Source organism: Mauremys reevesii, linkage group 7 (genome assembly GCF_016161935.1).
Source record: "Mauremys reevesii isolate NIE-2019 linkage group 7, ASM1616193v1, whole genome shotgun sequence".
Classification (NCBI taxonomy): domain Eukaryota; kingdom Metazoa; phylum Chordata; order Testudines; family Geoemydidae; genus Mauremys; species Mauremys reevesii.
The window spans coordinates 4,093,756-4,116,808 of NC_052629.1; the positions used below are offsets into that span (position 1 = coordinate 4,093,756).

The 23,053-nt window shown below is 48.5% G+C and overlaps 1 protein-coding gene across 1 annotated transcript in view; it reads left to right on the top strand.

The window, feature by feature from the left end:
• SUFU (SUFU negative regulator of hedgehog signaling) overlaps positions 1 to 14,831 on the top strand; it is a 124,106-nt gene extending 109,275 nt beyond the window's left edge. Inside the window, 2 exon segments of the mRNA XM_039481296.1 lie at positions 5,203 to 5,271; positions 9,104 to 14,831. Coding sequence (XP_039337230.1) covers positions 5,203 to 5,271; positions 9,104 to 9,193 — 159 coding nt within the window. The 3' untranslated portion in view covers positions 9,194 to 14,831.
• Positions 14,832 to 23,053: the final 8,222 nt, after the last annotated feature.

Genomic DNA, 23,053 nt, shown 5'->3' on the forward strand with positions numbered 1-23,053 from the left:
GATGTGGTTAATAGACTGAATCTTGATATTGGTCACCAGGTAACACGCGCGATATACAGTTTGTGCGTACAAAAAAATCATGCTAACAGTGTAGGTGTCTCAGTCATCAGTGGGGATCAACCCTGGGGCATTCAGTATAGAGAGTACAAACCTCCTCCCACCTGAGCTATGGGAGTAATTCCATTAGTTTAGTAAGCAGCAGACTGTTATAGTTGCTGAGGCTAACCTCTAGAGCAGAGGTTCTCAGACTGTGGTCTGTGGATCATCTGTGGTCTGCAAGCTCCATTCAGGTGGTCCGTGGATAGTTCCCTCTAAGGTGCGTGCCTGGGTGGTCGCACACGAGAGAATGGCGGGCCACCCACCTATTTAGTGGAACTGCGCAGGCGTGGCTTCACCAATTAGGTGCCTGGACTCTGGAGACGACGCACATGTAAGGTGAGGTGGTGGCCTGGGGGGGGAATTGGGGGTAGGTGGGAGGAGGCAGTGGCATGAGAAGAGGGGGAATTTGGGATGTGCAGGGCTGCAGCGGCCAGAGAAAGGCGACTTTCTCCATGGCAGCCGCGGCCCTGGAGCTGGGGAGACGACCCTCCTTCCCAGCTTCAGCTCTGTAGCTGCTGGGGGGGAGGCGAGACCCCCCCTCCTTCCCCGCCCCAGCTCGGGGGCTGCCGCGACAGGGGAGAGAGGGCACATCCATCACTTTACAATAGTTAGCTAACAGTACAAACAACATTTGGAAAGATCATTAAGTGGTTTGCTGAGACCCTCAGCAATTTTCAAGTGGTCCATGGGGAAAAAAAAAGGTTTGAGAACCACTGCTCAAGAGGGAGACATCACACACAAAGCCAGTGCATTACATAACCATAGCGATTTTAATCCTTCCATAATATAATTTGTAACATGGCTGGGCACACACAAGTTCCAATAGGGGGTTGCCAAACTTTGGACCTGCAGTTGCACTTTTGACACTCCTAGGTTAGTGATAAAATTGCGGATTTTCTCTTCTATGGTTTTGCAAGCAATATGTGTAACAATGTAGCAAGGGATTTGCAGAGCTGCAGCTTGTATAAAATGGAGCCTGATCCTCATAGCTGCAAGTTGTAGGTGGGAACTCAGGATCTGGCCCAGAAAGCTCCTGGCATGTCCGTGGTTGTGTGGTGTTGAAGGAAATGTGTTCGAAACCCCCGGCTGGCCTCTTTAGCTGTTGCTTGTGGATATTGCAAACAAGCATTACAAAGGCAGAACTACACTCCAGTGTGTGAAACTGGTTGCAGCAGGTCCATAGGGTGGAATGCGAACAGTTGCTGAACTATGAAAATACTATATTATGAATCTATGGGGCTTCTTTGACATCAGAGTGAACACTAACCGGTACCCCAGAGCTTGTTTTCTTCCCCACTCATGGCCAAAAGATTTCACATAGGAAAGGCCTGCTCTGAGGTGAGGCACGTCCAGCTTTGAATATGCAGCAAACCATTTAATTTGGCCTCCAGATTGCACAGACTTTCCCATAGCTGCATCACAACAGAGAGTCTGTGTTGTTTTTTGGAGAGCAAATAAGCTGCTCCATCATTTATGATCTCCCTGCAGTATCCTGTTGATAAGATCTGCTAACGTCCTCAAAGGAAGACTCTGGGTTCAGGTCTGAAATACACAAAGAACAGGGCCTGTTTGTTCAGTGTGAGCTTCTAAGGTTTACATCCCAAAGGAAATTAAATTAGATGCCTAGAGCTATGACGATCTGTCCTGTTTATTTGCTGGAATGTCACCTTTAATACCATGGACATCGTGTGTGGGTGTGTTAATGTGGTGGTGTAATCTGCAGGACTACAAACCTAGGAAGTACTGTGTGTGAGAGGGCAGTTGGTATTGATTTTAATTTATTTTCAGGCTCTTTGTAAGTATCAGAATAAGAAGAGCTCTCTTCTGTATGAAGATCTACTTGCTGATCGCAAGGATTGGATCTGCGTGGTCTCCGCATTCCTGCTTTGATGCCTTTATTACATTTTGGTTGGGCTAATTCTGTTGGGAGGAACCTGGTTTCAGCATGTATCCAGTGTAGCTGTATCTTTAATCTCTAAATCCTTTCCGCAGTTAGACATGCCCAAATGCTACGGGAATGGGTACCTATCCCCAGCACCCTCCAGAGTGTATGATGATGAAGATTTTCCCCAGCTACCTGGTCTAGCAAACCATTTTTTAAAAGATGGCTTACAAGCATTTCTGAGACACGAGGGCACACTATACATTTGGCTGCTCCAGGCTTCCAAAGCTGCTTTCACAGGAAAGGCGGCCCTGTTCACCCGGGACCAGAACTGTGCTGGCTAAGAGGCTTTGTGCTCTTGTTTCAACTGGAGTTAGTTGATTGCTGGCTAACTAAAGTTAACGAACACAATTGCAAATGCTGGTCTAGATACTCCACATACGTTTGTTCCAGGATCTAAACCATGGTGGTTTACCCTAGGGGCTTCACCTTCACCCTTTATTCTGTACACATCCTTCCCTGCTCACCCCCATTGAATTTTATCATTCCCCACCTTGTTCTTCTCTGGCCTGCAATGAGATTGGTTCATTTGTGCCTATATTTCTCCTTCCTCTCTCCTCTGACACCCTAGAAATGTCCCTTGGGCTCCTTCCCTATTAACCATGGATGTTATTCCTATTGCTACATCTGATTTTTATCATTCTTGCCATCTCCAGTGCCCTATAGCCACCCCCCCCACACCCTTTTTTTCTTCTCGTTTTTGCTCATCTGTGTCACTGCTGAATATGTATTCCTCCTTGCCCACTCATCTGATTGCTTTGGGTGCTGGTTTCTTCCTCTTATTTGCTGCTGTGTAGTTTGCTACGTCTGCCGTATCCTCTCTTCCACTCTCCACCCACTGCCCCGTCACTGCCAGGCTACACCTGAACAGAAGCCGATAGAGCCCTCCCCAGACAACCCTTGCTAGTTGTACCATCTTCTGGGTTAACCATGCAGGTGACTGTTCTGTTTCTGAGCACGGATGGCTTTGGTTGTATTTCTAACTAAGCAACCCTTTAGGTTCTTCAAACCTTTCATTGACACACAGGTATTTCCAGTTCAGCGTGCGCCAGGGCTACCATCTCTGCCAAAGAACTTGCCCGCTGTAGTATAAACCAGCCCTGCTATAGTGCTCATAGATGTTTGGGTTTAGTGTGCCAGCCAAAGAGATGACCGTCTAAGGCCCAACATAGACAATAATAGACACAGAATCGTCTGATTGTAGCCAAAAAGCCTCATGGAGCATGTGGGTCTGTGATATGATGCCACTGATTCCGTTGCCACAGCCTCCGCTGGGCTTCAGGAGTGGCTCCACACCACACCACAAACTGGGGACTGAATCTAAACTCTAAGTTGGACTGAAAGCTCTTTGGGGCAGAGACAGGGTCTTCCTTTTTGTACAGTGCCACTGCCATGTATGATAGTGGCTTGAGTGGCCAGTGCCTTTTCTGTCCATCTAGCCGATTCAGGGGTTCTTGGACTGTGGGCCATGGGCTCCTAGTATATAGATCAGAACTTACGAGGGAATCTGCAGCATCAGCGCTGAGATGAGCTCCAGTTTGGAGCTGGAGGGGAGCAGAAAAGGGGTGGAACTGGGGGCTGGCCTTGCTCCCTTTCAGCACTGGGAGCTGGGGAGAGTTGCCTGAGCTCTTGGACAGGGAATGCAGAGCTGAGGGGCCAGAGGGGAGGAAGTGGGGAAACCATGAGTGGATTTGGAGAGGATGAGTAAGGAGTGAGCAGAGGAGGAGGGAGAATGCAATGCAGGCAGAGCAGAGAAGCGGGAATGGAGAGGTGCTGGAGACAGACTGTAAAAGGAAAGGGTGGAGTGAAGGGAGGAAAAACGAACACAAGGAGAAGCAGAGAAAGAACAGAGCTGTGAGCTGCAATTTGCAAAATGAATAGCCTGCTGTATACCCAAACCCTGCAACACCACACCCAGCGCCCCTCATGGGACCCATGTGTGGTGGTGATTTCCTTCTCCTTGACTGCTTCCCTCCATCATGCTACCACCTCAGCAGGGCTTGCGTTTCTCTCTGGCCCTCTAAAAGCCACGCTGAAGAGAAGCTGCGTGTGCGGGCATCTTCTGATACAGCATGTTTCTTTTTAAGAAAAGGGCGAGGGAGGATCCTGGTTCCACATTTACTACTCGGGCAGGGCCGGCTCCAGGGGTTTTACCGCCCCAAGCAGCGTGCAAAAAAAAAAGCCGTGATCGCGATCTGCGGCAATTCAGCGGGAGGTCCTTCGCTCCAACCGGGAGTGAGGGACCCTCCGCCGAATACCTGGACCTGCCGCCCCTCTCCGGAGTGGCCGTCTCAAGCACCTGCTTGCTAAGCTGGTGCCTGGAGCCGGCCCTGTACTCGGGACCAGCTGATGTCAGTGGGCATATCTGACTTCAGTGGAGCTATGTTGACTTACACCCGCTGAGGGTCTGGCCTTCACGTTTGCTAGTCCTCTCCTGGAAAAAGCCTGAGCCTTCCCCCTTCTACCACTCCCCTAAACTCTCACACCGACTAGCACGGCTAGGGAGAGGGGGGAGCAATTCTGACTGGGAGTCGGGGGAGTTGCACATTTGGGAAGGACCAAGGACCGGTTTTCTGAGCTGAGTCCGAGAGCCAGGCTGCGTATCCCACACCCTCCCGCTCCTAGCTTGGGCACCTCTCTGAATGGCTCCCCTGCTGAATCTGTGTTTTTTCTAAATGAGACACCATTTAACAAGCCAGGTCTCCAGATCAGAGTCCTCGAGGTGCCCAAAATGGAGACTCTGTGCAGGTTCCAGGCTGTCCCCCTCCACCAGCTGTAGCCCAGTAATACTAGAGACTTAACTCCACTGTGCCAATGAAAGTGTCTCTGTTTCCCACTGCCTTCCTTTGCAATTGTTCGCTTGACCCCTTTTTGCCCTCCCCTGCCTCCCTCCCCCCTTCCTCTCTGAAGCTGAGCCTCTAATTTTAGACATAGGAAGATAATTGATGGTAGCAAAAGATTGCCTTGTAATCTTAGCATTTTTTGCAGTGGTTGGGGTTGTGCGGGGGGAAGTAAAGCCAGGAGCTAGAGGCCTCAAACCTTTGTGTCGCCAAAGAAAAGTATGTACAGTCTCCCCTCTGTGCAGAAGAAAGGCGTCTGTTGCTTGGCAATTACATAAAGCTTGGAGTGTAAAAGAGTAAACTAGTGTCTCCCCCTTGCAGATCCTGTTGACTGAAGAGTTCGTAGAAAGAATGCTGGAAGACTTAGAAGATCTGACTTCTCCAGAGGAAGTAAGGCTGCGTTGCTCCCATATCTGGCCGAGAAAAAAGCTGCACAGTTCGCTTGTTTTGTTAGTTTTGGAGTTTGGCAGCTTCCAGCCCTTCCCACAGCTTCAGGGCTCAGCCACCCTTTGATCCTGCTGGCATAAACCAGGCCACCCGGAAGAGAAGGGACTGCAGAGGCAATTGGAGACCTGCAGCTCATCCAACACCGCCCCAAAAGTGGGGGGTGTTGGCTAGCGAGGAGGCCATGGCCATTGCTGCTGCGAAATGCACTGATTCGGCACGCTTCGCCAGGTAGCCTCTACTGGTGGGGGTCCCGACAGCAATTGGGATGCTGCCATCCCCCAGCCAAAGCCCCAGTGGAGCAGAGCTGTGCGGCAGCCCTGGCCACTGCACTGGGGTGCAGCTTATGCCCCTGCAGCAGCATGGCTGAATGACCCCTTTGTACGTTCTCTGTGCAGCCGTGGCGCTAGCCACACTTCGTGCTGGGGCCTGCAGAGCAATGCGGAACACCCAGCATATTTGCTGCCACTTCGTATTGCACTTTAGAACCTCCTTTGGGTGGGGAGGGAGGGGCTATTTAATACCTGCTGCTTGTCCCTCGTTAGTTCCCTTCCCTCCCAACCTCTGTTAAGTTCGTGTGTGGCGCACAGACACACGGCCAGCCTGGCAGTGCTGAGCCGCAGCAGCAGGGGATGCACCACGGTGACGGACTTTCCCCATCGTGTGACCCAGTCTGCAGGAGCATTTAATACCAGCTCTCCCCTGCACTCCACATAAATATCCTGCCTCACTTCAAAGAGCAGTGGCAGCAATGACATGTAATATTTTTATCCCATTTTTTACAGCTCCCTGCGGACTCTAAAGAAACTTTCCTAGGCTTGTAAAGTAGCCCTCCTGTCCCTCTGTCCCTCCCTGCTTCGCCTCCCAGAAAAACCTCAGTGCTCTAATTGTTTAACCCTGAGCTGAGGTAATGCCAGGGTTATATATGCCCTGTGAACGAACGCAGCAGTGGATCAAGCACCTCGCTAGCAGTGTAGTGAATTACCAGGCCAGCTCTTATCCATTTAAACCTAAGCCAAAGATCATTTGTGCCAGGGACTTGCTAGCACAGAAGTGACCATTTTGGAGTCCCTTTTGCCAGGGCTGGTGTTCCCTAGCTTTACTGGGAAGCAAATGCTGTACGCAGGGTGATTCTGTAGTGCCAGACAAAGGATGAGACACTGGCTTCCACATTGCTTTGACATTACTCATTTTAAAATGTTTTCTGACGTATTCTTCTCTGACGTGACCATTTTGGAACCTTCCCAGTTTAAAAGAAAAGGGGTGGGGGATACTTTAGATGGTTATGATCTTTCATCACCCAAAATCCTGCAGGACTTCGCAGGTCACAGGATCCTAGTTTGTAAAGAGTTTTGGGTCAACTTTATACGTTCCCCAGAGACTTCCTTTGGCTGTTGCCGGTATCCAACTAGGTAGAATGAAAATCCGATTTTGGGTTCTAGGAAAAGAACCCCTCCTTCATGGTGTAATGAGCCAGGTGAAGGTGAAATGAATACCAACTGCAACACCACACAAGTCTGTCTGAGCACCTCAGCAGCTCATGCTGTGTCTTTGTGTCTCTTCGTTAACGTTAGAATGGTTGTCTGTTAAGTGCATGAGACGTTAGAGCTGGAAGGGGGGCCCAGAGGCTAAGTCAGATAGTGACTGAATAAGGGTGCAGGTTATGCAGAGGTTTATAAAACGGTTGGCAAAGTAGTGTAACTTGCACCAGTTTTTATTCACTAGAGGAGTAAAATTGAGTGTCCGCTTAGGAACTGAGGGGGCAGATGTAGCCCCAAAAATACAACTACTGGAACGGTGGAAGGTTAATTTCGGGGTCCTTTCCTGCTTATGCCCACTCTCCAACACACTTGTACCAAACACAGGCAAGTCTACACTGTGGGGCCGGGGGGGTGAACGGCAGCTCGTGTTTTCATAGACAAGCAACTGCTTGTGCAGCTGATGCTGAAGCCCACTCCACGGCGTCCTTGCATCTCGTTTTTGCGGGCTAGCAGGAGTACAGCTACTGTGGGTACATCTGTGGGAGCCGCCACTCACGCCTGGCTGCAGTGTAGACACAGCCATAGATTACATGGGCACCTGTGTCACCACTGAATTTGGCCCAAGAACTTTCATGGGAGAGGAACTCACTGCACTAGTTCTGAATTGAACATCTCTCGTTTAGACGGTCCTCCCTAGCCAAGGCAGAACCCCGGGTACAGGCCCCTGTTCAGATACCAGGTAAAATCCTTCTATCAGCTGGGGCTAGGCTGTGCGCGCAGCAACATTTTAAAAAGAAAGCGATTCATTTTCCAGAAGTTCCCGTGCTTTGTCTGCACAGGCTGGGGGTGACTGGGACAATCCTATTCCCTGGAGCAGCTTTCAAGATCAGCTCATTACATGTTTATGAATGGGGCAAATGTGTAGTCTGGACAAGCCCTAAAACACGAGAGGCAGCTTTAAATAGGCTGCCATTGTACACATCTAGGAATTTATCATGTTAATCAGCCCTGCATCTTCCCCTCCCCCTTTCTGTTCATGACATCCTTTTTCCACTCTCACTTTCTTCTGCAGAACCAGCAGCGGGAAGCAAAAATGAAATGGAGTTGGGGTCTTTTTCCTCCTCTGAGACGCTTATCCTGTAACTCCATGATAGCCCCAAACCCCGCTGCCCCCCAGCATGGCTCTGCCAGGGCTTACCCTTAGCGCAGACACCCTTCCATTTGTTTCCTGCTCAAACGAACTGATGCAGGGACACTGACTCCCTGAGCGGGCCCGTCGTCTTGTTTCTCCTTGCAGCAGTTCAGTACATCCCACAGCAAAACTGTTTTTGACAGAGCTGTTCTGGCACGTGCATGTTAAAGTCACAGTCAGCCCAGTCCATTCTAAGGACGACTCAGCTGTCCAACAGTGCCCAACGCTGGTTCTGGGAGCAGGAGTTTTGGGGTTACTTTCCAACAGGAGGGTCTGTGTGGTGGGGTGGAGCTAGGACTGGATGAACCAGAGCAGCTGCAATATTTGTGGCTTTCCCTCCACATGAAGAAGTAGCCATTGGAAGCAGTGGTGTGTAAAATCAGACTTGAGCTCAAGTTCCTATGCTGGGTATTGCAACCAACACGTTCTTAATAGTCAGGGCAGCTGTGTGTGTGGACATGAGCCAGGGTACAGTCACTGCAAAGTCAAGGGGTTTGTTCCAGAGGTTTGGTTTGGTTTTTTTTGCCATAAATAAAGTGGCCCAAGGACGGTATTCAGAAACACTGGCTCTCCTCCGCCAGGACAGCATGACTAGCTGCTGCCATGTGAATCATTGCGCCACTTTCTACCTGCTACATACAGAACCATACAGCCTCATGTATATCACGACACTGCTGTCTGATTCTTGCTTTAAAGCAAACAAAGGGGGCTCGTGGGGCCTGGGGGTAGTAGGAGGAAACAGTGAAGTGGAAAGGGAGATACTCTTGCAAGTTGCAGACTTTCACTGAGATGCGGGAGGGGAGGGAAAATGGTGGTGGGAACAGGAACCCTGGCAGAATTCACCGAATGAAATGAACAACGCTTGGGCTGGAATCTCGTAACTTTACTTTGGCAGCAGAGACACAAACCACATTATCTAATGTCCACTGCTGTCCAAAACATACTGATGGGGGAGGGGGGAACGTTTTCTTAGTGGCCCTTTGCTTTAAAATAAAATAAAATGTAGCTCCTAAACGGAGGGCTGCCTGCTTTCAGAACAGCTTTGGGTGAATGTGGTTTAGGCTGCAGGGAAATACATTAACTGACTCCCTTTATTGCCTCGTAGTTTAAACTTCCAAAAGAATACAGCTGGCCTGAAAAGAAACTGAAAGTCTCCATCTTACCAGATGCTGTGTTTGACAACCCTCTGCATTAGAGCCGAATTACACCCTTCTGACATCTGGGAGAGCCGAGTGACTCTACATTGCTCAGTGACTCACAGGATAAGAACTAGGCCTTCAGATAAAGGAGATTGCTGCACAACCGCTGCAAACAGAAGAGGAGTTACACAACACCAACCCAGACAGAACTGGACAGTGCTGGGCCCTTTCTTCCCATCCTTTCCTGGGCTGAACTCTCCGGGAACAGCCTGCGTATGTCTGAGTGCAAGTGAGAAATATTTAACTATGAAAAGTAGTGGTAAGAATTTTTTCCCTGTTCTAGCTGGCTACAAATATCCCTGCAGTCATCGCCCAAGGTGTCGATACCTTGTACACCTTTATTTACATACTCGCTCTGCCAGGTGCAAGCACATGGATTAAATGTTCTCTTCGTGACTTTAGAATCCTTTTGGTTAGCCAAACTTTTACTGACTGCAGAACTGTTCCTCCAGGGGCTGTTTTGTCTTTTCAGAAACAGAACGGTGTTAACGAGGCCAGAAGCTCGCGTGCTTCATTTAAAGATGAACTCTCAAGTTTAGTCAAAAAACAAACCCAAACCCTCCCTGCTGCTAGAATTAGGAAAGGTCTGAGCGTTGCGCTCGGTCTGATTAGCTCTGGTATCGCTGCAAACAGAGGCAACTTTTTTCTTGCACATCCTGTCCTAGTGTATGAATGTATGCATGAGCCCCCGGAGAAGGTTGTGACCTCTGCTTTTGCACAAGCAGGAGGAAGAGAGACTACCGGGGCAGAGGAGGAGATCTCCTGTTTACAGAATGTTTATCTTGCAAGGGATGCTGTCAAGTACTTCTTCCTTGCTATTGTACAGAATCCCTTGGAATCCTAGAAGTGGGGAAGGACCTGTGTGTTCAAGGGGCCATGCTCCAGGAACCAGGGGGCTGCTCTAAATTGTCCACCCTCCCCATCAACAGAGAGCAGCCACCAGCAGAGTCCTGGAATTAAGCCCTGCCTGCACTACAAAACAAACCCTGCTGGGGACTCGCTTACAGCACACTTGTCCTTAGCACAGTTCCATCTTACCAGACTCTGTTCGACAACCTGCTGCATTTTCTTGGTGCACGTGGGACCGTAGCCATGTGCTAAGGCCTTGACCCTTGCTTTAATGATTGGGGGACGAGCAGGCTGTAACCGGGTCCCCCAAGCTGTATTGTAGTATAAGCTTCAGGCTCTGCTTCCAACATGCAACTCCCTCTTGGTCCCAGCGGCCTCCCTTAGACCAAGATGGAGCATGCGTGCTGAGAGCTTTTGTCTCTGCAGGTTGCATCCTGGTACCGAAGAGCAGGCCGTTGGTGGGTGCATTACAGATGGGCTGCAGGCTACCCCATGCTTGAGTCCTTCCCCTGCCAATCCTGGATTGTTCTCTAAAGCAGATTCACACTGGAATACAGTCACTTCTAATTATGTGGGTGCAGATTTCTCCCCCCACCCTTTTCCACTCACAAGCTAACATGGCTGTTTCTTCGTCTCTGGTTGTACACAATATAGTGGTCTTAAGATGGCTGTGGCAACAACTTTTAACAACTGACTGCCTTTGATCAAACCACAATGGCTAAAACTGGCCCAGACCTCACAGAAGCTGGTGGTGGTGGTTGTCTTAATTTCTTCCCAACAAACTGGGATTTTTGTCAACATTTTTAAAATATATTTTGGAGCTGGTTGCTGTTGGATGTATAGTCCTGTGGTGGAGGCATGTATCTAGGAGCCGAGGGGTCTGGCTCTACTCTGGATTTCCTGTGTGAGTGTAGGCAAATCACTTCACTTCCTCCTCTGCAAATGAGGATAATATTCCTGGGGGGGTTGGGATGCCTAGACCATTAGCATCTGTGAAGTGGACCAAGATTCTCAGAGGGAGGTACAAGTACCATTATTTTTATTATTATTTAAGGCAAGCCAAATCCAGATCCTGCATTGCTTAACAGCTTCCTTTTTACAAAGCTATGAAAGCAATTTAGATGTAAATGAGTCTGTAATTTTGTCTGAACTCAAAGGATCATCTTGAAATCATATTTTTAAAGAGCAGCGTTTCGAATCTCAGGGCCAGCCAGAGTGATTTTTGTGTTGTGGCAGTCTGCATTTATCCAGGAGAATCTTTGGCTGGCTTTCAGCGTCCCATTTAGTATGAAATGTGTTCGCGGTGCCGGTCTGTTCTGTTCCTTAACGTTGGTGGGAGTTGTAGATGCATTTCCAGGGGCCAGTGGACTAGAGAGAGACTGAAAATTGGCATGGAAATCTACCAACCCAGGCACAAAGTAGACTCCCCTCCCCACCTCACTGTGAAGAAATAGTGGCATCATGCCAGTCAGAAAAGGGGGGAAGTGGACAATGAAGACTTTGCCCTAAATCCCCAAATTTCTAAGAGTGGCCCATGAACCGTTGTAGAATGGCAAACACTTGCCAGTGGTGGTTGGAGAACTGGCTGATTGCCACCGTGCTGGCTCCTCTTCCTTCTTTCCAGCTGCAAAGTCTCATTAAGAGAAGCTGAAAGAACAGGTCTTTCCTAGGGTGATTTGTCCATGTCAGCAATTGCTGCTGTTCCCACAGAAGTCACAAAGGGGCAGAGACCAGGAGGCCGTCTCTGAGTTCTGTGTCTCTGCCCTAACTCGAATTGAGACCCTTTGAAACCTTCCCACGAGACACGTGAGTGAGTGCTGGACCGTAGGTAAAATACCTTCTCTCTGCAGGATTTTTCTCCAAATCTGCCTCTCCCACGTTTGTTCTTCCGTTCTGCATTCACTCCTGTTTGATGCTGTGGGTTGGATGTTTGTTGGCTTCAGAGGGGGATGTGAAAGGAGCACACTGAGGCTTGGCCTACACTACATGGTTAGGTCGATGTAAGCTGCCTTGTGTCGACCTAGCTGTGGAAGTGTCTTCACTCCAGTTTGGCTCCTGATGACGTAAGTGCTTGTCTGCACCAATTTAGTAACGCCGCCTCCCCAAGCAGGGTAGAGTCACAGTCAATGTAATTAGGTTGACCCAGTGTCAGTGTAGACACAGTGTTGCTTATGTCGACTGTTATTGGCTTTCAGGAGCCGTCCCGCAATGGCCCACACTGACTATACAATCTATACAGGCGCTCCTGGGGAAGATGTGTGCTGCCAACACAAGGAGCCAAGTGCACGAGCGATTTAATAACTCCGGGGGCTGCATGCCGTAAGAAATTAGGTTGACATAATTTTGTAGTGTAGACATGACCTGAGTGCTTTGGAAATCCCAGCTATATCCATGTGTTTTTGTTTATATGTCATGTATTTATATACAGTCATCAGTATTTGAGTTATGACCAGTTGGCAAGATAGGTACCTTTTATTTGTAAGACACTTTCTCACAAACCCTATTCTTAAAGCCTCGCAGGCTGCCAGATTACAGTTTGTTTCAAGGGAAGGAAGTCGGGTCTTCCTAATTAGTTTAGCAAATAAAATAAATAAAAAAACAATTAAACAAATCACTGCTAAAATAGCAATCTACAGCCTATTGCCAGCCTCTCTGCAAGGGTTTCACTGGTGAAAGGAAACCTTTTGACTCGGTCCCATTCCTGTCTCCATTCTTTTAGAACAAGAAAGTTGCACATTAATCAATATTTAGAGAACTCATCACCCGTAACATTTTTCCCCGCATACAGTTGAAGTTTGCAGTCGTGCCAAAGACTGTTCAGTTGGCAGCTAAATGAGATCTTGAGTTTTGATAATTTTCTAGTTGTTTTTGTCTTGGGCGGGGAGAGGAGGGGTGACATGGGAAAAAGAGAACTTTTGAATATATATATATATTTTTAAATGAGTAAATGACTTGAAAAGGGAAATGCATAAGTGTTAATTCCAAGGTGGTTTTCCAGGCCAGTCTTGCTGAGAATGGCAGTTCCACTCATGCTGCTTTTAGATTTGTTCAGGCAGGCGGAGATTTGAACAGGGATTATACAAAAACCCAAGCCATGCAATTTGTGTTGGCTGGAAGCAGCGATCTGGATGTAAATTGTATTTTAAAAGAAGTGTGTAGAGGTTTCTCTTTCCCCCTACCCCCCCAAAAAAGAGAGAAATCTCCCAATGCAGATAGATAGGAATACTTACTTATGGCAGACCTGTGATGCCTTGAAAGTCTATCATGGGGACAGCCACCTTCAAACAAGAGCTGTAAACACTCTTCCCCTCACACACTTCGTTTAAAAAAAAATTACAGTTACAGTATTAAAGAAACTAGGCTCTCAGCAAACCAGAGAGCCCTTGCGACTGGTGTGATCTATTGTAATATTTTCTGTGGCTTAGATCTAGAATATCTGTTGTGTGTAATGGCTTTGAGGACAGCGGTAGGTTGGTTTGATTGTACACAGATTTGCCAAGAATGATTTGAGATGACATGCTAAAGCCCTACATTTTAAATAATCTGTAGCTCCTGAATGGTCACAGGGCACAAGATTGTCTTTGAGGAAATAAACATTTTTTTTTCCAAACTTGAGACCAGTAGAAGTACTAGAGGATGGAATTTAAACATCATAATGAATTGATGCATAGTTTGTTAGACATTGACCTGCAGTGTCTGTGTCCCAAGTGTTGCAAATTGCTCTATTGCAAGCAAACCTGGCAGTGAAATTAACTAAAGCGAAAGTGAATCTGACTTAGGACCCAGTTCTGCAAAGGGATCCTCGTTCCAGTGTTCAGTCCTACTGACATGAGTGAGGCACACAGGTCTGCTCACATGGAGACTGGTCCTCGGTCTGTGTTGATTGTCAACGCAAGGCGTAACCACTTGACATAAAAAGCAAATTGAGAATTTTTTAAATCTACAATAGTGTCATTTATAATAGAGAGCGCAAGTGGTCATATTTGTTTTCTCTGACATTGTCCACAAATGGCTGTCTTGTTAGCAAATGGAAGGTGAAATTATGACGTGGCTGCTTCTTATTCTGTTTTAATCATTAACAGTTTACAGAAGTTACTGCTGCTTCTCTCTCAATCCCCTTGTGTGACTCCGCAGGCTCTTTAATTGAATGAGCTGCGTTATCATTACTCATGTACTGTGCATTTACCACATCAGACTAGTCAGCAGCGCCTCCCAAGGAAAACGCTTTCAGACACTCCATCTAGAAACATGGCTGCTGCTCACATTTTTCTCCGGTGGTGGGCACAAGCAACGTCTTCTCTTCCTTTTCTCTGGCCTTTTTATTACTACGAAAGGCCTGTGTGGGAAAGGGATCTTTGTTGCTTAACAGCTCGTCGTGCACCTGCTGGTTATTCCACCTGCTGGTTATTCCTGCCTCACATGTTCACATCCAAAGTCATAACCCCCGTTTTGTTGTCTTGTAACTAGCTGCTAGCAAGGATTGCTCTTGCAGCTTCCGGGGGCGGGAAATAGTACGGGCTGTTAGGTCATCTAGCCCAGGGGTGGCCAACCTGAGCCTGAGAAGGAGCCAGAACTTACCAATGTACATTGCCAAAGAGCCACAGTAATGTGTCAGCAGCTCCCCATCAGCTACCCCCAGCACCTCCCGCCCACCGGCAGCCCCACCAATCAGCACCTGCCCCTCCCTCCCCACACCTCCCGTGCAGAGGTGAAAGTAAGCTGGGACGCCCCGGTACATCGTACCGGCAGGAGCCAGTGCACCGTACCAGGGCAGCCCGGCTTCCTTAGGCGGCAATTTAAAGGACCTGGGGCTCCCAGCAGCGGCTGGAGCCCCAGGCCTTTTAAATTGCCGCCAGAGCCCCACGGCTGGAGCCCTGGGGTAGCGGCAGCAGGGCTCCAGGGGTTATTTAAAGGGCCGGGGCTCCCGCTGCCTCTACTGCCCTGGGCCCTTTAAATAGCCCCCGGAGCCCTGCCGCTGGTACCCCGGGGCTCTTTAAAGGGCTAGGGCGGTAGAAGCAGGGGAGTCCTGGACCCTTTAAATAGCCCCCAGAGCCCTGCTGCCGGAGCCCTGGGGTAGCAGCGACAGCCGGGGGCGCCGGCAGTGGTTTAAAGGGCCTGGGGCGGTAGCGGCGGCTGAGCCTTGGGCTCTTTAAGCTGCTGCTGGAGCTCCCGGCTGCTGCTGCTGCTACCCTGGCGGGGGAGGGGAAGGGCACTTACTGGTACTGGCTCTGACCCCTCCCCCGTATCCCCACCCCTGCTGGGGATCAGAGCCGGCCCCAACCCAGCCCCATACCGGTAAGTCCCTATTTCTACTTTCACCCCTGCCCCCGTGGCATGCAGGAGGCTGGGGGGAGGAGCGAGGGCACGCCAGGGTCAGGGGCGGAAAGGGGTGGAGTGGAGGCAGGGCCCGTGGCAGAGCCGGGTGTTGAGCAGTGAGTCTCCCCCCAGCATACTGGAAAGTTGGCGCCTGTCGCTCCAGCCCCAGAGTCGGTGCCTGTACAAGGAGCCGCATATTAACTTCTGAAGAGCCGCATGTGGCTCCGGGGCCACAGGTTGGCCACCCCTGCCCTAGTCTGCCTTCACGTATAACCCAGGCCACAGAATTTCACTCAGTCACCCATGCACTGAGCCCAATAACCTGAATTTGTCTAAAGCGTCTTTTAGCCGGATGACATTAGATGGAGAATCCGCTCGTTCCCTTGGTAGATTTTGCAGTGGCTAATCACCCTCACTTGTATATAAAATGCACCTTATTTCTAGTTTGTTAAACGACAGGAGCAGACTAATTGTTAAGCAGCAAAGATCTCCTCCCTGCTTAATAAAAGCAAGGGACGTGGGGGGTGAGTGGTGAGCAAATGTTTGAACAGGAATCTACCCGGATTGAACGTTTTTGTTCCGAGTCATTACGTCCTAACATTTTAAGCCTAATTTAGGTCTCTGATACTATTGCAATTTCCAGCGAGATCTGTAGCAGCTTGTTATTTTTGTGACACTTCCATAGCATAATGGGATATGCTTGTTCTTTCCTTTTTTGGAAAGCTTCCGTTCCGTGCGAGTCCAAAATTTCAAACCAAGAATAAGCCTGTGGCAGGCGGTGTGTTTTTTAAACCGAGCCCCCATACTGACCTGTGTCTCTCAGGCAATTAACCTGTCGTGTAATACACGTCACCACTTATTCATTTCTAGTACCATTCTATTTCGCCTAAAATTGCTCACAGACCATAAAATCATAAAAAGTGGCATATTAGCTTAGAAATGTCATTTCAAGTCTGCCATAAAGGTGCCTATTTCCTTCCCTCTGAGATAATGGGAGGTGGTAAAAGTGTTAAATAATCTTGTGTGCCTCATTATTCACGGTTGAAATTTTAGGTCCCTGATAACAGTGTTACACAAATATAGAAATCACTGTGTGGTAGATGGTAAAAGGACACTGTCAAATGCTTTTTTATTTTTTAAATGACAAATAATTTTTTCTCCTTTTTTTTTCCAACACCCTCTTAAAAGCGGGAGTAAAGTTTCCTTTGTCACTGATTGTTCTATTTTGCAAACACTGATTTTTTTTTTCCCCCTTCTCTGCACTTCTGTGCTAGGGAGGCTGTTAAAGCAACATGGTTTTTTGTTCTCTTCCCCAAGGCCCAACTACAGCGCAGCTCTGTAAATGCTCTTCTGCTGCAGAGCCGGTGGAGGGGGCAAAACGTTGCCTCGATGAAGGTCCTACATAAACAGTTGTGGCTGTTGGTTGTTTCTTGACAGTGGAGTGGTTTAGAATCCAGGGGCTATTCCACAGTATAATAGTCTCCTGGTACCAGTAGGTCCAGATTAGGCCCAAGATGCCTTTGCCGGTTTCCTCTGTAACAACATACAGAATTTCAAGATCCCACCTGCCTTACAGAATGTCAAGCCCACTGGGGACAGAAGACAGGGGAAGTGAGTTTAAACGGCTGTGTCCTTCAAGCAGTGACTGATCACAGAATCTGAGGATTTTGTCCTTTTGCCTTTCCTTGAAGCAGCAATTTACAGCTCAATGGCACCAGACTGTTTCCTGTGCTTAGGAACCTGCCGTTCCAAATGCAGGATTCTTAACTGGCCCAAATACATTCAAATCCAGCTCCCGCCCTCCCTTAAAGTCCCAGTGGGCTTGGATTCAGCTGTAGTCAGAAGCAGAGAAGGAGATGTTTAAAGGAATGATTAGCCATATTCACAACGAAGGGATTTACTTGCTTTTTCAAAACTCTCCTTTATATCCGCAGGGCCCGGGTTGGGTACCAAGTCCTTTTCCTTACCTATAAATATTTTTGTAAAGGGATAGAGCTTTTGCTTCTGTTGTTGTTGACGACACTAACTGTTGGAAGGCTGTTGAGCTGGATAACCTAGGAGAAAATGAGCATTTATCTGGGGGTTACATAAAGTGGGCAGAACCCTGACTGCTGTGGTTGCTTTTGCAGCCATCAGCTGAGGTGAACATTTTTGTAGTTCATCTGTTTTCTTTTTTGCGTGCGTGTGTGTGTGTATTTTTCTTACTAGAATTCTAAGGACACTACAGCATCGATCTGCAAGGAGCCCGTGGGCCTGCAGTCAGTCTGTCAGTACTTCGTAGTTGGACTTTTTTTAACCAAAAAAAAAAAAAAAATTAAAAATGGAAAGCTAAACTAGCAGAGGTTTTTAAATATTTTATATTAGTTCCTAATGTAAATTCTTACTTTGTTATTGGAGTGCCAGTGCAGTCCACCTGCACATGACTTTTGTAATATTTTTGTGAATCACTAAACATGTTTTCTCACGTGTATTCTAAGTGCATTAAACATATTTGCATAATTGGTTGTGTCCTTTTGTGTGTGGTTGCAAAAGAGAGAAAATGGGATGGATTGATTCACATTCGTTATCAGAGCTGCAGTTGGATCCTTGCTTAGCAACCAGTCTCTCCTGGTCTTACAATTAGCTAGACTATAGGTCTTACCTGGGTGGGGGGGACTCCTGTTCTGAACTGCTAGGGCAGCCCAGAAGTTAGAAAGGAAAAGAGAACTTAAGTACTTCAGGGCCAATTTCTGCCCTCAGGGACGTCAGCCCTTTGGCTGCAGTGGGAATTTGCAGGTATGTTTGCAGGGAACAAGTAAATCGGGGGGGGGGGGGGCAGGAGAGACGGCACAGAGAACACTTATGAAAAACATATTACTGAGCTAATGTTGCAATGATTTCCCAGTAATGCAGAATGGTTTTGCAGTCGTCATCTTTTTACACTCTTCAGTAATAAATTCTTTTAAGGTCAGAGCGAGGGAGGGTGGAATATCTGAGCTGGGAGAGGGGAAATGACAGCCTACTAAAGAAGGGAGAGAGATGGATGAGGAGAAGAAATCCACTTTCAGTCTAGATTCTCTCTCTCTCTCCCCTTGAAGAGATACCGTTGGGTCACATCATCCCTCCCCACCCACTCACTCTTTAGTTTAAATGGAAACAAGTATCCTGTTGTCAGCAGAAATGGTTCCATGAGGTTATTTTTGAAGTCTGAGCGTGGAAACCATTCATTTCTACAGGAATAACCTTTGTCCTATAAACAGTGCAGCATCCTGCTACTGGGAGAGAAACGAGCAAGTGAAACTGAAATTGACTACACTGTTTCCACTGCTCATCCTGAATGGTATTAGGATTTTGGGGTTCAGTCTGATTGGGGTTTCAGATGCCCCAGTGGTTAATGTCCGTGAGCTGGGGTACGAGGTAGCGCTGAGCACCGCAAAGCGCTCAGCTTTCATGGAGCTGGGCTAATCTGTGAGGGAGCGAGAGAACGGGGTGCTGACCAGAATCCAGGGCAGGTGGCTCTGAAGACATGCGACTCGTCTTGCTCCGATCAGGTTGGCTGGATTTCAGGCTGAGACGCTGCAGGAGAGGATGTGCCCGGAGGTGTGGCTGGGTTTTGTTTCTGTTGGAGAGCCCTGCCAATAAACTGGGGACCCCAGGGAAGTTACTGGTATTGGGGGGCACCCAGAGGCCCGAAGCTTGTGCTCGGTCCAGTGTGGGTGTAGGCACATGACAAGATGCGCCCGTCCTCAAAGAGTTTTCTGCTTAAATATAAGACAAGGTAACAGCAACGATGAGTTGGTAGCGTGGTGGAGGTGACACTATGATCTACCCTTCCACAGCAGCGAGTGGGGAAGGTACAAACACTGGCGGAAAAGAAAAGCCTGCCTGTGTCACCAAAACCTGCCTTTGGATGGGGGGAGGTGGCGTAGGGGAGGCCATCCATGTGCTGCTTTGGTTGCAGCCTTAAATCAAGCCCGAAAAACCCCAAGCCTCTGACTTGGCTTCTTGGAGGGGGGCGGGGAGGAATTGTCAAGATCATCTCCACACCCACTTGTGTTCTAGCTTTTGGGATGGCCTCTGAGCCAGGCAGCGGCAGCAGCTGCTTTCTTCCCTTTCAGCTGCTCGCTGAACTCTGCCTACACAAGTTTTGTTTGAGTGTGGACTTAACCAGATTAGTCAGTAACACTTCCTGGAACCGATGAGAAGCGCTGCTGGGCCCCCACACATTCTTTGGTTTCCTGCTTAGGCTCGTTTTAAACCCAGTAGGAGTTTACATGTCGATTAACTAAAACCAAGCTGCTGGGCTCGGGTTCCTCCACGGGGCGGGGTTTCTGTCTCCCAAGACATAGGGAGCCGGGGTCTTTTTGCCCCTTTGGGGGTCTATTTTGTACAAGCTGCTGCCCTTCAAGAGCCACTGTCTGTGGAGCGCTCTTGGGTGGCGCGGCTAAAGACTGTTGGCACCGTAGAGCTGACGAGCAAGTCACTGGTTCGATGGCCCTTTACCCACTGCTGCCTTGTTAGCAAAGCTCAGCCAGTGCCATAGACTAATTAATTACATATAAACTGCTCTGGGCAGCACAAAGAATTTGGCCTGGTCTCCTTCCGATGAGGTTAGCATCTGGCATGACATTCGGCTCCTCGGGGAGGGGGGAGAGGGCCCTCGTTGCCTTGCTGCCGATTGGATGTTTTAAGGGAAAAAACCTCTCTGTGCTGCGAGGAAACGCAACTGCTGCTGGGCGGCCTCCAGTGAAGACGAGCCAGAAGCAACAGATCTGCTGCTTCCTATTAACCCCTCAGTAAGGCCCAGCCGTGGCATGTTAGATAGATAATGGGTAGATAAGACAGAAAATATCATATTGCCTCTACATAAATCCATGATATGCCCACAGCTTGAATACTGTGTGCAGATGTGGTCGGCCCATGTCAGAAAAGATACATTGGTCTTGGAAAAGGTTCAGAAAAGGGCAACAAAAATGATGAGGAGTATGGACCAGCTGCCGTATGAGGAGAGATTAATAAGACTGGGATTTTTCAGCTTGGAAAAGAGACGACTAAGGGGGGATAGGATATAAAATCATGACTGGTGTGGAGAAAGTAAATAAGGAAGTATTACTCCTTTTCATAACGCAAGAACTAGGGGCTACCAAATGAAATGAATAGGCAGCAGGTTTAAAACAAACACAAGGCAGTATTTCTTCACACAACGCCCAGTCAACCTGTGGAACTCCTTGCCAGAGGATGTTGTGAAGGCCAAGACTATAACAGGGTTCAAAAAAAGAACTAGATCAGTTCATGGAGGACAGGTCCATCGATGGCTATTAGCCAGGCTGGGCAGGGATGGTGTCCCTAGCCTCTGTTTGCCAGAAGCTGGGAATGGGCGACAGGGGATGGATCACTTGATGATTCCCTGTTCTGTTCATTCCCTCTGGGGCACCTGGCACTGGCCACTGTCGGCAGACAGGATACTGGGCTAGATGGACCTTTGGTCTGACCCAGTCTGGCTATTCTTATGTTCCTCAGGTGGTAACAAGGAGTTCAAAAGATGGAAGGGGCCACACTGATTCCCTGATTAATCCCCTTCACCCCTCCCTTCCTGCTCTACTATGGCTTGGCACAGACAATCCGACCTTCTGCCTATAGACCTCAAAGCACAACACAGAGATGGGGTGAACATCACCATCCCATTACTTCAGGGGAGAATTAAACGATTGTCCAAGGCTGTAGTAAATCAGTGACAGATTTGGGAAGATAACTTGGGTCTCCTGACTGCCATCCAGCCCTGTGCTCTGTCTGGTAGAGCCTCGCTGCCCTTAAAGAGAGGCTAGAAAAATTCCTTGTGATTCATCCTGACAAGAATCTTTATGCTTGATGCTGCCCTCTGGTTGGTCATTCTGGTCACTTTACAGCCCACTCTGACCTGGCTTCCTTTTCATGTAATAATGACAATTCTTAGCCATCTGTGACAGGGTGTATCTACCCCACACTGGCCTACCTAGGATTGACCACACACTGTCGGCTGAAGAGACCTCGCCCCTGCGGCATGCTCCAGCTCAGTGGTTCTCAACCTTTCTGGACTACTGTCCCCCTATCGGTCTGATTTGTCTTGCGTACCCCCAAGTTTCACCTCACTTAAAAACGACTTGCTTACAAAATCGGACATAAAAATACAAAAATGTCCCAGCGCACAATTACTGAAAAATCGCTGACTTTCTCATTTCTACCATAGAATTATAAAAGAAAGGAATTGGAATATAAATATTGTGCTTACTTTTCAGTCTGTAGTATATAGAGCAGTATAGACACGAAGATTGAAATGGGAAACCGAGCCTGAACCCAGGGAAGACACGTGGATCGTTGGACAAGGCATCTCAAAAATGTAGCAGAGGAAATCCTCGCAGAGGTTGCTTGCCTTGGCATTCAGATTGGAGGCTGTACTGCGAGGCTCAGTTTGGACTTTGATGGTTTCTGTTAGTAAAATTGGGGAGAAAAAACAGCTCCCTTAATTGCCCAGGCTGAACAAAGGAGGTTTCACTTCTTTCAGGTTAGTCCTGTCTGCTCTCCAAACACAACGGGTCAGTGGCTAATTAACAGTATCAGCACAGGCGCCCGGCCCAATGGACCTGTGACGCTTCCTTGAGCTGCAGGCCCTGGGGACGCTGAGTCCTAATGTCATGAATCCTGCAGTTCTCTGCCTTCTCCTTGTGTACGTAAATATCCATAGGACACGCCCAGCCACACGCTTCATGGATGGTGGGTTCTTCATCAGCCTGGCGTGGGTACGTTTAACTGCACTGGGCACCGCTGGCTGCTGTATCCTGCTGGAAATTTAATTGGATGCATCTTTCCCCCCTTGTTTACCTTTCTGTTGTCATCTTTCCCCAGCCGTTTGTGCCTCTCCACTGAGTTGGGGGAGGTCTCATATGATCCCTTTGAATTTCAGTCCCAAGTGTTTCCTCTGCTTGGAAGTGACCAGCAGAGCGACAGAGCAAACTGGAGAACAAGAGAGCCTCCCATTTCCCACCCCTGGATGCCTGGATCCCCTATTGCTTCTGCAAAATACACAGTTAAAACCCAGTTCTGCACAGCCAGACAACCATGCGAAGGCTACAGAGACTTGATGGGGAGAAGCAGCCACACGACTTTGGCCAGTGAGCTTGTCTGATGACTTCAGCTAAGAAAGGTAACGGTCCGGCTGGTACCTGGATGCGGAGGTGCCTACGGAGAAGCTCCCGCGTTCTGTGGGAACTGCTCTTACCTTTGAATTGGTGAATGGCCTTGTAACGTACGGATGGTCTCCGAGAGGTGCATGTGCCGACTCTGCACTGATCTAATCCAGTTGTGCACCATATACAGGTGGTGAACTGCCTAATGTACATGAGAGAGCAAGGCGGGGGAGGTGATACCTTTTTATTGGCCCAACTTCTGTTGGTGAAAGAGACGAGCTTTCAAGCTCTTCTTCAGTGACGTGATGGCTCCTATATCCTGGGACCAGCACGGATACACCACCACTGCAATAACATGGACATTTACAAGTACCTACCTTGCTCTCTCACGCTGGATTTTGTGGGCTACGTTCAGGTGAGTACAGATGCCTGACACCTAATGTGCCTCAACTTTGAGTGTGTCAACAGGCATTAGACTAAGCCCTGCCCCCGCTCATTTGAAAAGACAACGAGGGTAGCTGTAGAATAGTGCTCTCATCTCTACTATCA